This window comes from Arvicanthis niloticus, chromosome 7 (genome assembly GCF_011762505.2).
Source record: "Arvicanthis niloticus isolate mArvNil1 chromosome 7, mArvNil1.pat.X, whole genome shotgun sequence".
Lineage (NCBI taxonomy): Eukaryota > Metazoa > Chordata > Mammalia > Rodentia > Muridae > Arvicanthis > Arvicanthis niloticus.
Window position 1 is genome coordinate 55020061 of NC_047664.1, and position 16737 is coordinate 55036797.

At 37.1% G+C, this 16737-nt stretch overlaps 1 protein-coding gene across 1 annotated transcript in view; it reads right to left on the minus strand.

Moving 5' to 3' along the window:
* Window positions 1–16681, minus strand: part of Dhx15 (DEAH-box helicase 15) — a 40951-nt gene extending 24270 nt beyond the window's left edge. Inside the window, exons 1-3 of the mRNA XM_034508545.2 lie at window positions 16392–16681; window positions 10803–11238; window positions 7655–7848 (exon numbers count right to left, since the gene is read on the minus strand). Of these exons, the coding sequence (XP_034364436.1) occupies window positions 7655–7848; window positions 10803–11238; window positions 16392–16462 (701 nt within the window). The 5' untranslated portion in view covers window positions 16463–16681. The remainder of the gene's footprint in view (window positions 1–7654; window positions 7849–10802; window positions 11239–16391) is intronic.
* Window positions 16682–16737: the final 56 nt, after the last annotated feature.

The following is a 16737-nucleotide window of genomic DNA, read 5'->3' on the forward strand; positions in this document are numbered from 1 at the left end:
AGGCAATCCAAGTGACAAAGTAAATGCAAATAAGTGCCTTACATATATACAAAACTCTTGTTTTAACTTTTAGGGGAACATGAAAGAAGTGGTTCTTATTTCAACATATTTGTTCAAATACCCATTATACCTCAGGACTGTTTCTACACATTGCTAAACCATCAGTTGCAATAGGAAACCCTGTATTTCTGAATGTACTTTAATTGGCATATTAATTCTGCCTGTTATTTCCAAAAATTCACATTATGTATTTTAAATGATACAAAACTAGATCAATATCAAATATTCACAGGAAATGACAAACACCCAACTCTTATCAATTACAAGACTTCCACTGATTCTAAGATATATCTCAATTTATAAGAAAGTTGCAAAGCTGACATATTACAAGTAACCTGAACAGGCTTCCAATTATAATTATTTAATAAATTAAAGCAACAGAAAATAAACAAAAAGCCAGAATTGTTAAATAGCACTAACCTAGCTTAAGTATTTTTTAACAAATATATACAAAAAACATAGACCAATAAACTGTATGTGACTCCTAACTAATGATTATAAAAACAAACTACTGGGTGTGCCAATAAAGGTGTTTTCAGAAACTTTAAAGTAGTGGGGGTGGGGGGGAGGACCCACTCTAGATGTGGGTGTAAACATGCCATAGGCTGAAGTCCTAGATTAGAAAACACCTGAGCTTAACTTCTGCTTTGCCACTGCAGACAGAATATGATCAGCTGCCACACACTTCTGACTACTAGGCATTCTTCTTCATGATGTACCCCACTCCTTCTTAAAAGGTAAGCCCAAATAAGCTTTTTCCCTCACATTGTTTGTCTGGCATATGGTCACAGCAAAGAGAAAAAACAAATACACACAAATACAATTCTTTAAATTATAAAGAATCGACATTTCTGAAAGACATTATGAACTTTTGAATATGGTGTCCTTGGAAGACTGGTTTCAGTACACCAAGCATCTGTGTGAATCCTGAAGTCTTTAATATAAATTAGTATTTTCATGTAACTCTGAACAATTTCCTACATATATTTTAGTTTCCAGATGTACAAAACATAAGTTTTACAGTTTAAGGAAGGAAACACCAAGTGTTCAAGTTTAATATAGTTACTGATTTTTTCCGGACTATTTTCAATTTTCATTTTCACAAATGCAAACCCAACAATGCTAACTATTTATGTTTATATTCTTTAGCATACAGCAGTTAGCTATTGAAAAATTTCTGGATGACAACAAGAATGCACACAACAAAGCAAAGGCGGCTTTCATTTAGCAGAAAACAGATCTATAATAAAAGACAGTCCCTAAACCTTGGGGAGAAGTTCAACTTTACTGTAGCTTATCTATGTATTAAAAATATGGGACTTCTGATGAGCTAACTTAAAATACTTATAGCAATAAACAAAAACTTCAAGCAAACCTTAGAATATGAAAACAGTTTTATAGGGAGATATTCTGTTGTTAATATTAATTCTCTTTATAAACAGTCTATAATAATCCCTGGCTATGTTATAGACATATCCAAAGAAAACAAAGTTTGGATAGTTAATAATCTATCTCTCTCTCTCTCTCTCTCTCTCTCTCTCTCTCTCTCTCTCTACCTACCTACCTACCTACCTACCTATCTATCTAAAACATTACTACTACTAATGTAGAAACTAATGTAGTAATATAGTAGTAGTTACTAATGTAGTAACATTACTACTAGTTCAAGGTAGCTCAGTATATCAAAAATATTTTTTGGTAATTTTCAGGGGATCAAGTTCAATAACAAAATGTAAAGCACATTACAGTTACAATGAGAAATACTAGATGTGGTGCTCATTTAAAACTGAAATATGCAGTATTTTAAGTACCTTAATGTTCTAATAAAACAAAGCAAAATCCAGGAAACATCAAACCCCTTTGTGACACATGGACACATATACATACACATTCATTCGTGGCTGAAATGTTTACTCAAACACACCAGTTTTTTATGTCAAATATATTTAGCCTATGCTTTAAATTTAGGGGACCTAATCAAGAAACAGCCTAAAAATTTAACTGTAAACAAACAAAAACCAAATTATTTTTAAATACTTTCACAACTCCAACTCTAAATTTTGAAGGCAATACTCTTTATCCCCAAAACATGACAGAAAGCTAAGGTTGTAATTTCTATGCAATATTTTCTCAAACACTGGCACTGTGCAAACTAAGCGAGCCTTCCAAAAGTAATTTTTTTGCAAGTGCATAGATAGATATTAGAAATAAGTAGATAATCAAGTTCACTTACATTGATAAGTCAATAGAATTCTATTTGCAGAGGGAAAAAAACCATTTCCCTTGTAAAACTAAGGACCTGAGTTTAATCTAATGATTAGAAACCAACTTCTGACCTCCATAAGTGGTACAGAACATTGCCTACATACAGATTTAAAAGAAATGATTCCACTTGAAAAGTAACAGTATTTCACTCAGCTGCTTAAATTCTCAACTAAGCAATTATTCTTTACTCCCCAGCCTAATAACACAAAGATCAAACTAAATCTTTTAGCTTACATACTATACTTCAATAAGAATGGAGCTTAGTACTATAAATTACTTTTAAATTGTACAATTGTGGTTTAAAGAAGTAGCAGACCTGTAAAAACCTCTTATCTCAAGCCCTAAGGGTATTTGCCTACATTCATTCCACAACGACAAACATCAAATTTTAATTCATGCTAACCTTCCTCAACTGTAATTCAATTACATTGCTTTCTTAAGCTCCTTTTAAATTAGTTTAGCTGGTAGACACCAGTTACTTTCCTATTATTGTGAGAAGACACCAAGACCAAGACAACTTTCAGTTTCAGAGGGTGAGTCCATGACCATCATGGCAGGGTGGATGGCAGCAGGCAAGGTGCAGAAGCAGCAGCTCAAATCTTTCTTATCTCCTCACAGCTGGGGAGGCATGAGATAGACAATGACCCACCCACCCTAGTGACACACCTCCTCAAACACTCCTTGGAGGAGTCCTTCCCAAACAGTTCAAAACTACTTGATCCCATGGAAACCACTTTCATTCAAACTAAAGCTAAGATTAGTTTGATTAGGGCAGTAAGAATCTACTCTATATCAAGCTGGAAATGTACTACCACTACCACCAGCAGCAAATATTAGCCATGTTGACTACACATTGTTAATCTGAGGGTCAATATGTCATTACTGCACAGATTAACATACTCAGAATCCTTGAGGCAGTTATCAGCCCTTTCCTTTGAAAACTTGCAACTAATTATCACACTAATAGGGCTGAGACCCAACTCAAGACCCTAGATTGTGGTTCTCAAATTCCCCATCTGTTAAGTTGCAGTGCCCTGTTGGCTTTTGCTCCAGACTTTAGATTCTTATACAGTTAGCACTTCAGTATTAAATTTGCTAGGTAATACATCATAAGCCTCTGTGCCAACCTTAAATGTTCCCTACACCAAAATCCTTACTTAGTGTATTTTGCTTGGTAGTATCTTTTGGCTTCTTTCATCTTCTTGCCTATAAAGAATTTATCTTTGATATTAAAACAACTCTACAAATTTTTATCTAAATTGTATAAAACTATTTGTTAAAAATCTATTTCCTTCAAGATTTACATGGAGCAGTTTATACAATGAAGTTCAAGACTGCCATTCATTTTTCCCTATCAGATACTTCAACCATGTCCTCTTGTCTTTACCTTTTCTTGGCTTCCTAGCAGCTTATCCTCAAATTATATACCAGACAAAATTCTCAGTAGAGTCTCAGAACAGTAGTCAACAAAACAAACTCATATCACTCAAAAATTATATTTTGTTTTATATACCAACTCCAGATGGAGTCTCCTTTAAAATCCCAAAACTAAAGTTAATCAGATAACCAAAAAGATTCAAAGTGAAAAGGAAATTATATAAATCACTAGATCCCCATGCTCTGCTTCATCAACAGAACCTTAAAGGATATCAAAGAAAGGTCCTTTACTGAATCTGCCCTTTTCTTAATTTTGCTAAACATTCATCAAGATTCTTGTAGTCACAAGTTTCACATTCCTGTTGCCCATTTGACCTTCCTCAGAATAAGTGGAGAAGGGAAGAACCCACCAAGTTCCACATACAAGGCAAGCAAAGGAGACAGACTCAAATTCTGTCCCAAATTTGTAGCTCCACTAAGCAAGACAGTTTAAAAATGCCACCTTTGATCTTATACCGTGTCCATAATCTAGTTCTTTAATAACTTAAAGTAATCTGGCATAAAAATGCTTATATAGCTGGGTGGTGGTGGCGCAAGCCTTTAATCCCAGCACTCAGGAGGCAGAGGCAGGCGGATTTCAGAGTTCAACGAGGCCAGCCTGGTCTACAGAGTGAGTTCCAGGACAGCCAGGGCTACACAGAGAAACCCTGTCTCAAAATAAATAAATAAATAAATAAATAAATAAATAAATAAATAAATAAATAAATAAATATGCTTGTATAAGTTTGTTCAATGCTTAAAATGTTTTACAACGTTTTATTAAAAACAAACTGTGGTACTTTCTAAAGCAAAAAACTTAACTTGCTCCACATGGTCAGGAAAGTCAGTTCTAGGCAATCCTAATCTCTAGAGCAAAACAAAGGACAGGTAGGGCTATAGAGTTAGAGACCCTGTCTCAAAACAGCATGTACACACACAATAGGTGAACCATAACTTGTTCTGATATATACTCACACATGTACTGTGGTTGGCCATGCTCAAACCAACACACAAATTATATATTTAAAGGCTTAAAAGCTAACCTTTCCCTTAAGGGAACAAAGAAAATAGGGGGGAAAAGAACATTATCCCATAAGCCTGGAATTCTTTCACCCGATACCTGAATCTTTCTATTTGCTTCAACTGGATTTTAGACCAAAACTACCGACAAGACTAAAATACAGCTCATTTTAAATCACTTGCCTAGCAAGCATAAGGTCCTGGGTTAGACTCCACAACACCACCAAGAAACCAATTTCTCCATCAAATGTGAATCTTTAAGTTATTCTTCCATATATCTGAAACTTTGTATTTCTATTTGCTCATGATAGACATAAACCAGATTAATTTCTTACTACTAAAACCAGATTAATTTACTACTTACTATATTGTCTACTATATAAAGCACTGTTTAATGGCTAAAGTATTGAGTATTTCCTGGTAAACAGCTGGGCTCCCTCAATATCAAGCTACTCTTTATTGTGTAGCTGGAAGAAAAAGTCTTATCACCTCAACTGCCAGTAATATTAGCTACAAAATCAACTCTAAAATATTTTTTTCTACAGACATGAATATCAAACTGTTCCCTTTCCAAAGTCATCTGTTCCCTGAAAATAAACTGAGAAATGATCTATGATTTGTTACAATTCATACTAAGAAATCCTTCAATCCATAGCAATGGTATTACAAATCAATGTCTTCTTCTAAACATCATGATCAATCATGATTTTCTGACATAACTGTCACAATGGTATTTACCCCTAACCCACTAGTTTTCAGACTAGACTGTTTCATTAGCTTCCTTGATGCTATGGTCGATTTTTATTCATAATTTCCGGGTTGACTAATTTGTACAAGATCAAATCCTCTGCAAACAGCACAGTATCTAATGTAGAATTTAATGCATCTCAAACATTGAACATATTATGGATACTATATAGGACCAATTTTAAAGACATACAAATGTAGCCTCAAACTGTCTAAATTCTGAGATATTCAAGAAAAATCTTTAAAATTTCAGTCTTCTCTACTATCCTTTTGTATTGAAAGTTCCTTTGACTATTTGATGAATATGTAAACACTTTAATTTCTAGGCTGAAGAATAGCTAATAATAATAATAGACAGGGTAAAGACCTGTCTATACATGCATTCTTCCTACTCAATACATAACTGACCTTCCGTTTAAGGCTATACCAGCTTTTACTATCTGGATTTTCAGTGAGTTAATGCAAATATATCCAGGGATTTTAACAACACTTCTCAGTGAAGCAGTCCTATCAATTAAAACTATCACTAGCACTCTTCCTACTAAGACTTGCATTACAATTTTTCTCTCCTTGAAGAAAATAAAAAATATACCCATTTCCAATTCCGGTAACAATACCAGATTAGTTCTACCCTACAGTGAACAGATTGTATAATACCAATAAGCTTACCTTATCTAGAATAATTTTTTAAAGCTTAATTATAATTTCTGAGAATTGCTTAATAAGAAAATGACAGTGCCAAAAATACTTTCACTTTGAATTAGTGCAACTGTTTGTTATTCTTTATAAACAGAGTCTTTCACAGGATTCATCTTTTGAAAGTCTATCCTTCCTCTACTTTTTACCACACAGGCTATTAATACGGCTTATAACTTTTTCAAAAACCCAAACTGTTTTATCCCCTTAACTGTAGCTTACTGAGAAAAATTCGGTACACAATCAAATGTTGAAAAGATAGTCCTTTTAGAGATGAGAAAATAAATCTGTCCTTTATTTTCAAGTCCTTGATATAAAAAGAGCTGATTTTATGCAAATATAGTCAATTATGCTGTAATTTTAAATCACAGATAATGTCCTATATCCAATGAAAACTAAGATCCAAACCAAAAATACATCCCTTAAAAGTCAAAAACATAAGCTGATTAGTATTTTAAAGTTCATTTTCTATTAAAAAAATTATGAAATTCAAATAAAACAATACCCAAGAATTTTTTTAAAAAAGGGAAATATTAGCTAAAAAGTAACAGAATATTCTAATTAAAGAATTGTTTTTTAAGTTATAAATTTTTAAAAAAGATATATCCTAAATATTCAAAAACAAAAATATGTAATATTTAAGATCAATGCTCAAATATGGATGAAATCAAAAGGCTGAAGATGGATACTATCTCATACTGTGCTACTACACCATTTTTCCCAATCCAATTAATCTCATTTATCTTATTAGAGGGCTTATGCACACCACAGGTTCAAGTCACTGACCACGTATTCCAAGTTCTGTTTTACAGTACAACTGAAAACTGCACTGTGACCAAGTTATCTCTACAACTGACTAAATGGCCTATAAATGTGGATGCATAAAATCAACAGGAAAAGTAAGATTTGTTGGACAACAGATATCACTCTTAAGCAGAATGTTAACTGTAAGACAAAGAAAAACCCAATTACATAAATAAGTTACAAGACTCAAAATGGTCAAAAATATAGCAGGTATAAAGAAGCAGGATCTTGAGGTGGTATCCTTTATTACAGAACAAAATTCCTCCGTGACCTCACACATACCAAGAACTACTCAATTTCCCTTACCTATAAACAAATCATATCCCACCCACATATCATTTGTCCTAAAAGTAACTTTTACTAACATTTTTACCCTTTAACACATTTAACTGAACAATCTCAAACACCACATTTTATGCTACTAGTAACATTTTACAGATGATATGGCACCACATAAATAAACTGAAGCACAATTTCTATTGAAGAGCTAAATACATTACCACCAAGAAAAATAAATAAATAAAACGTCACCTAGCATGTCTGCTTCATTGAATTTTAAAACTGGTAACTCCATTAGTAAAACTCCTTAACTAAGGAAAGAAACCTACAGTTAGAGTAGTATCCATTTTAAAGATAGACTACTTACTTAAGAATGGTTTTTGCACTACTGCAGTCTTCAAATCGAATGGAGTATCCAACTTCCTGACCTAACATCACGTCCATCTCATCAGCGACTCTCTGAGCCACACTCATTGCAGCCACTCTCCTGGGCTGTGTACAGGCAACTCCTCTTTTGGGTCCTGGCAAGGACCGCATATACTCCACACACCACTGTGGTATCTATGAAATAATTTCACATTTAAGTTATTTGTACTCTGCCCTCATACAAACTATATGTATCTAATACTTTATCTTATTATCATTATTTAAAATAAAATTCAATTGTGCAAAGAAGTTAAGAGTCAGGTTACAATAACATGAGCACTCTAAGCCAAATTGCAAGCCATCAAAAGGTCATCATAACACTGTTAACTTTTCCCTCAGGAACAATATTATGCGTGGTGACAGTACCTTAGATACCATCTTAAAAATTAAGTTCTCAAAATTGCCACCTTCAAGTTCAAAAGGACTGAGAACAACAGCCAAGGAAAAGCATGATAAGAAAATATGAAGCTCAAGGTGGTCATTATGGTGACCTATTACACTATATAGACGTGAAGGGCTTCTCTCATGGTTTGGTTATCTGGCCATTTAATTGAAAAGAATAGGAAGATGTCAATGTTCACAACCTTCAGTAAGAATAAATAAATACTAAGTACTACAAGTACTTAGATCTGTCTCATCAAAGCTTCTGAAATCCTAAACAGATTCTAAAGAATATAGAGGGCTTGGACCTCAGTATTTGTATGACATCTGATGAGAAATGTTGACTGATACACTGTTATGATTACTTTTACAACTGGACTAGCTCAACAAATAACTCAAAGGGGAGACAATTATACTGTTTTTCCAAAGAAAATAGTACATGCCTTTCAAGGGCCCCAATGAGGAAAACGACTAACTAAATAACACTATCTTCCTAGCTCTGAGAAACAACAGATTCATAGTGCTTCTCTAGGAAAGCTTTAAGGATCTACCTTCATTTCACCAACCCATCACAAAAAAAAAGTAAAAAGTGGTGATCAAACAATGTGAAATTCAAAGGACTGACTAGCAGATTAAAGGAACATTTAACTCCTTAATTCTTAAAACAGTTCAGATTAAAAAAAATCCATTCCAATGAAATGAACAACTTAATTTCATCTTGGTTAATTTGGCAGATCCCATTCCCAATTCTAGTGTCTACCCTGATAGACAGCACTTGGTTCTCTTTATGTCTGTCCATCTGCACAATGCAAACTATCAAAAAAAAAAAAACAAAAAAAAAAAAACAAAAAACCTTAAAATGGAATAAAGCATGAAAAATACATGTAGTTTGACTTTCCAAAAATACTAACTAAACAAAGATTGTTAACAGCATCTGAAATAATTTAAAATTCTATTGGCATTAATAAAGTTAAAGCTATATTCTCATGACTCGTTTAAAAAGAGTTCAACACATTAAATTTAAAAGTTAAGGGTTTGATACAGGGTCTCTCTCTGTAGACCAAACTGCCTTCAAACTCTGCCTACCTCTGCCTCCCACATGCTGAAATTAAAGGTGTCACCATCCACAGCTAAAAGTTTAAGTTCTTATTAACATCAAGTTGCCCCTTAATTAAGTCTTTTAATATTTTTGGTTGCTACAGTATCAAAATGTCTCTATGAAATACTTAGTTTTGGATCTACAGCATGTAATTAAAAAAAAAATCCTAAGCCAGATACAGTGGTCCACACCTAAGGTTCAGGCAGGAGGGCATAGCAAACTAAAACAAGCCTAGACAGACTACATAGCAAGAGCCTTCCTTTAAAGGGGGGAGGCAGGGGAGAGGGAGTCTGAACAGCTCAATGGTAGAGTACTTGCTTAGCAGCATGTCAATTATAAATGTTTACCCTACATTCATAAAAACGAAAGAATAAACCAATAAATGCTTTTTCATCTTTGCATATAAAAATGGGCAGTTATTAAGTTAATTTTAGTATTTTCCGGCATTTTAGAAATTTTCTACCATATCCAACAACTTTTGTAGTCAAAATGAAACTCTTAACTGATGGCTTTCCAAGTGCCTATTAAACCCACAAGTACTACTTTCAACCTTCAGATTAACAGAACTCAAGTTCAGGGATATAAGCAAACAGTTTATGGATGCTTACAGACTAAGTCGATGTGCTCTATGAGGAAAGAAGGGCTACATGTCTGCATGTAGCACAACGGCAATGACTCTAGCCATTTCAAAATCTACAAACATACATGTCCCTGAAGTCACTGAACAAAGCCTAAGGCTGCTCTGTCAGCTGGGTGATTTAAAGGCACTGGCCATTAAGCCTGACAACTTGAGTTCAATTTTCAATACCCACAGGATGAACAATAACTCTGCCTACGTTATTCTGATTGCCACACATATGCTATGGCATGGGTACATCCACACAAAAATATACACATATAAATAGACACAATAATGTACAAAAACAGGCTGCATGTCTATCAATGAGATCAAGTAATGGCTTGTTCATGTTTAAAAACTGTGGGCACCTGATGAGACACCTTTAACAATGTTTAGTACTATACACTGGAGGCAGACGGATGCAGGTCACAACCACACTTTGTAGCACTCATTTTCTTCTCGTGAGTCAGGATCTCATTATATAGATAAACTGAACTTGAAGTCAGAAGCTTGCCTATCTGATTCCTAAATGCTGGAATTAAAAGGTATGCATTATCATGACTGGCAACTTTAACTTTTTTTTACACTATTCACATACTTCAAAATATTTTACCAAATACTTGGAGTGGCAACAACTACTCCAGTTGTTCAGATCTCTTTACTCAAGCACTAGAAAACTTTGTATTTTTAAATCTGTATTGTTCCAGGGGTAAAACGTGTTGAAAATTATTCCTGCCATACCTTACAAAATGAAGAACATACCAGTTATTTTCCTATGTGGACTCGGAAAAAACTAAAAACTCTCTACTTGAACCACACCCTTAAAGTCACTAAAAAGTGCTCATCAAAGTACTATTCGTCAAGGTACTCTATAAAACAACTGGAAATGAGTTGACAGACAATGAAAAAGGACTACCAAGACACAATCAGCACATTTAGTTAAATTTAAACACGAACATAACATATTTACCATGGTATTTAACAACTCACCTGTGTTGTTTTACCAGACCCAGTCTCACCAACCAGTACAAATGACTGATGTCTAACAAGAATATCTGTAAATCTATCCTTGTATTCCCAAACAGGGAGCTGAAGTCGTTTCTTTAGAATATCATAATATCGAGGAGTATGGGGCAGGTTAGTAAATGGATTAATGCACTGTGGAAGCGATGTGTGTCCTGCGTGTCCTGTGTGTGTTGAATGGGCAGAATGTGTAGAATGTGTTGAATGAGCCGAGTGGGTTGAATGAGCTGAATGAGAAGCTTTTAAAGGTGGCAATCCAGCACTGATAAGCATAGCGTTGGTGGAAGCTCTCAATTCCTTTTCCTTTTCTTTCTCCCTCTCCCGCTCTCTGTCTCCTCTATCACGTTCACGGTCACGATCTTTAGATCGGTCCTCTCTATCCCGATCTCGTTCTCGGTCCTTCCTAGAAATAAAAAAAAATAGAATTCAGAGTGATCTCAATTAGTTATTAAAAATTATGACCAGATTCTTCACATACAGCATAAACATCCTTTACTACACGAAGTCTCTAGTTCCATCTTTCTAAAACACTAAGAAATGAACCACAAGCCATCAAGTCCAACAAGCCTTAATTCAATACTCAGGACACATCCTCAACACAAAATGCAATGTAATTAAAAAAACAAAAAACACCTGACGCTCGGTATAGTGGCACACACCTTTAAGAACCCAGCACTTGGGAGACAGAGAGGCAAGTGAGTTCCTTGTAAATCTACAGACCTGGATCAATCAAAATAAAATGTAGTCAAATTAAAAACAGTGTATACAAAATTCAGAATTGTTTTAAAAACTAAGTAATCCACTTTTCTGAACTTATTTTGAGCAGTCATTTCTGGTATCTACTACAGCTATTCCTAATGAGGTAGTTTTAAAATAATTTATAATGAAGACAAACAGTATGGCTTTAAGTTGCATCTGAAAGTGGTCTGAGTAATTAGTGATGGAAGAAACCTGTCTACTCACTCATTCTAACCCTACTTCGACTCATACACCGTAAGTTGCCATAGGTTTTAGGACCCAGACCAAAATAATGAGGCAATATGGAGATTTGACAGAAACAAACGCCTAAACCTGTCATTGCTCTTTACTTACATCATATAAAGTCCATTTCAGCAAGGAAGAACACTGACTCTCCACAGTCCAATGGGGGAGCAACAGTAAAGACCTTAAACAGAACACAGCTAAAATGCTAACTAAACACAGCACTGTGTGAGAATGGTTCAGCCACAGCAGTGGAAACTGGTACCTTTATCCAATCTTATTCTTAAAATATGAGATTCTATTCCATATAATCTTACAGTGAAGAAAAGCCTCACTAGCCAGTGACTTCTCTTCTTCCATTCTAATGTCTACCCATTACACAATTATAAAGCAGGTGCTGGTGGCAGAGGCACCATTACACAAAATTATAAAGCACTTGGGAGGCAGAGGCAGGTGAATCTTTGTGAGTTTGAGGTCGCCTAGTCTACAGAGAGTTCCAGGACAGCCAGGCCAACAGACAAACCCTGTCTAAAAAGACCAAAACTAACCTCCTCCCCTCCCCTGCCACACACACACAGACACACACACACAAAACACCCAAACCCCAAAACACACACCCACCTCCCCAAACAAAAAACTAAACAAAGCCTCACAAGCCAACCTAAATCCAAAATAATTAAAAATATATAGGTAAGGGGCGGAATAAGGACACACATGCACACAGACACAGAGAGAGAACAGGGACTATGGTCAGGATGTGTTATATGAGAAGAATCTATTTTCAATAAAAAAATTTAAACTCTTTTCATCTAATAGAAAGAAAAATAGGGGAAAAGAAGAAATATAAAATGAAGTCTCAAAATTTTACAAGCTAAGTCTGTCTCTGAAATAGATGTCAACCATCGCCTTTGTTTCTAATTTTGTTTCTTGTCTAGGCACTCCTTAACTGGGCTCTATAGCACCTCAAAATAAGGATAAAGAAAGGATATAAACTCAAATGGCTCAAGGACTAGATATACCCTTCAGGCCTAATGGTCCAGTGAAAGCTAGAGAACATGAGTTCAAATCTTTGGCCCCACTTAAGCTAGGCATGGCCTGGTGGTGCCTGTATCCCCAGTATTGGTGAGAGGGGAGGGAGACAGACAAATCTTGAGAGTTGGCTGGAATAGTCAGCTTCAAATTCAGTAAGACCCCATCTCAAACAAATGGACACACACACAGAAAATTTTAAAAGGGTTCATATTTGTAGTTATTACCGTATTAGGAAAGCCAAAAAGAAATTCAATAAGTATCATCCATACTACCAAGATAATTAAGACATAACCTTTCCAAAGCAACAAAACTTCAGGAAAGAGAGATACAAAGCATAGCAGTCCATGTAACGTTATGTGATAAATTAATACCTATACTAACACACACCTTTTTCTAAGACGCATTTCACCTACAGCTTCATTACTATAACAGAGAAAGAAATACAATGCAAAACATGAGGATTTGTTTATCAGTGAAGTGAAAATTTAAATTAAAGGGGGGGGGGCATAGCAACCACAGTTGCAAAGGCCTAACACTCACTTTATCTACTCTGAAAGTGGGAAAAATACGAACTATCAAGAAAACATTTAGGAATATGCAGAAAACTGATGCAATGCCTAGGAATGCTGCTGCAGTTCACACTGGCTACTCTGAATGATGGCATTAAAAGGTCTGTCAACTGGGTCATAACCTCTCCACTTTGTATACAATGCAGACATGTCCATGTAAACATTTTCTTGTTTATATGGGAACTTTTAACTATAAAAGTTTTGTTCATAACTATTTTCTAGTTGAAACAATACTTTTAATTTTAAAGAAAATAAAAACAATCCCAGTTGTGGTGGTTACATGCCTTTAGTCCCAGCACTCAGGAGGCAGAGGCAGGCTGATCTCTGTGAGCTGGAGGACAGCCTGGTCTACATAGTGAGTTTCTAATAGCCAGGGCTATGTAGACAGATGCTGTCTCTTGAAAGAAAAAAAGGGGGGGGGAGGAGGGAGGGAGGGGGAGAAAGGAGTGGAGGGGAGGGAAGAGAGAAAGCAGGCAGGAAAGAAAAAGTGCTCTAAACAGCACTTTAGTCAACACTGACAATTATCAAGAACAGTGTTTTCTTGCTCACATGTAAGCTGTGGCTTTTGAAAAGGAACTAAAAACATTTAATAAGCTAATACATGTAATGTTGCCTGAACTATCTGAAATGAACCAACAAACATTGGTCACTACTGATGTTTCAGTTTAAACTGTACTTGGAATAACAAGCACTGATGTACTGCTACTAAGGATGGAAACTAGTTATCTACTTCAGATATTTTATATAAACACTACTTTTTTCTGACAGTCTCACTTTCAGAACTTCTAAGCATATGCATTAACATGCATACATAAGGATACTCATACTTTTCATCTACAGGATTGTAGTGAAACACACTTCTAACCTACAAAGAATCATAATTCCAAGTTCTGATCAGGAATACTAAGAACCATTAGAATAAAAATGTCCTCAGATTTTTCTGGAGCTGGTGAGACTGCTCAGACTGAAAAACTGAGTTGACCTCTGGGGCCAGCGTGGTCAAGAAGAGGTAACTGACTCCATGTTTTCTTCTGCTGGCCACACAAGCAGTGGTTATATACCCACACACTCAAAAGCGCTGGAATGGAGACAGCAGGCTTTGGTGACAGCTGGGGTGACAAAATGAACAAGCCTATGCTGTCAAATATACTAAACAAGAGCAGAGAGGGCGGGAAGAAAGAATCCCTGACAGTCAAAAGTGCCTTCAAAGTAAGTGAGGAAGGGAAAAAAAAAAAAAAAGACACCAAGCACAAATACTGTGTAAACTCATTGCTAAAGAACACCAGTTCTTTACAATCCTTTCTGTAAGAAAAGGTACTCAAAAAACTTAGAAAACTGCAAAACTGCCCTCCAGAATCTCTAGAAGTTAAGGAATTACTGTACAACTGAACTCTCCTGTACTTACTGACAAATATGAAATATGCAGAGGAAACATGAAGCTACTATGGTATACCAAAAGACCATTTTACCAATGTCAAGTTTTCCAAGAGAACTCACCATAATCACTGTAAAGGAGGCACTAATCGCACTGAGTAGTGAACATACACACACAAAACACTTCAAGAACTATCTCACAATGTTCATTCCAATGTGACCTCTAAAGAGGAAAATTAGTTGCATCTTAGGCAAATGTGACATTCACTTTTACTTCACAGAAGTTCCCACTTTACCAATCCAATATAAATGGCATTATGACAGGTGGTAATCCCTAACTACAGTACTAAGTTTCGTGTTGAGAAAAAGAATTCTAGAAGCTACTATAAACTATGGAAAAGCTCACTGTAACTCTGCTCGCCCTTGGAGAATAGTCATGAGCTGTGTTTCTACCTAACAACTGACTGATCTCAAATACTAACATTTGGAATTTTGGGGATGTTGTATTATTACAATGCTTGTTATTACAAGCTTTAAAAAAATCTACACAATCAAAACATAGCAAACCTGCTTTCCATAGTCAGTATTTCAATCTAAGGAGAGCATCTGAACACATCCTATCCTGACCTATACTTCACATTGGTAGTTAGAAATCAATCCCAAATGGCTCTCTGATAACAAGAACTCAAAAGACCACACATCTGACTTGACAGCGAATCCGTATCACCGGACATAAGAAAATGATAAAATCATACAACAGTTTTGGACATTCGGACTTCTGTGGAGATATTTTTTTAAATTAACCAAACATCTCTGTACTTCCGAAGTATAAACATACAAGTAATTAAAATGGGAGGGTAGGAATATAAACAAAAGCACATTTTAAATATCAACTGTGAAAGAAAAAAACTGGAAAATGATAATACACGCAAAATGCCTCGTCTTTGCCAAAGTCTAAGAAAAGGAACCAAACTGCCAGACCAAGACTCGGTATAAGCATTTCTCAATCTGCACGTGGGTGTTGTTTGTTCAAACACGCTTAAGATCACTTTTTGAAAAGTGCGTCCAAAGTGGGGAGGAGACAGAAATAACTTACAGAGCGGAGGGGGAATACGTATATTCACAGGCCTACCACAGTGATGCTTAGCAAGGCCGGTTTTTAAGCAAAGCAGGAAATAAAGGAGATGGTTGGAGGGGAGGCAGAGGGCGGAAGTTGGCAACAGCCTCTTCTGAAGTGTCTCAATGGAAGGAGGCCCTCCGTCTCCCGCCAAACCGTGTGCCCCGAGGTCAGCTCGCCTCTATCCCCAAGTAGTCAGGCCCTGCCGCCGGCCGGGGCCGCCCACGGGGCAGTGCCCTTGGCCACCCGGTTCCGGCCGCTCTCCCCGGCTGCGGGCCTCACGCGAGCACCGAGGCCTCGCGGCCCGCTCCTCACGCCCGCCGCCCGCGGCCTCGTGGCCACCACAGGCCTCTCGCCCTGGCCGCACACACTCGGCCCGCGCCCCAGCCGGCCGACGGCAGACAAAGACTCGCCTGCCGGGCCTACTCCCCGCCACAAACCAACAAAGCCCGAGCCGCGACTGCGCGCCCCGGCCTGTCTTACCCATCGGTCCCCGCACGCTTCTTGCCGGAGGGGTAATCCTCCCCCAGGTCCAACCGATGCCTCTTGGACATCCTCGCACTCCCAGAGCAGACGCTTAGAAAGGAAGGAAGAAGAGAGGCTCCAGCAGCCGGATCCACACAGAAGAGGCCCGCTGCTCAACTCGCGGGGACCCCCACCCCTCCCGCCACCACAGTCCACTCCGTGCGGCCCGAACCAGGAGCTAAAATGGCGGCCGCGACGAGGGCAGGGCCTGCGCGCGCGCCTCCGCGGCGGGCGTGCCGGCGTGGTGCGCGCGCACGCCGTCCGGAGGCGGGAACTCCCGTCCCACCTGCTGTGCGATTGGCTG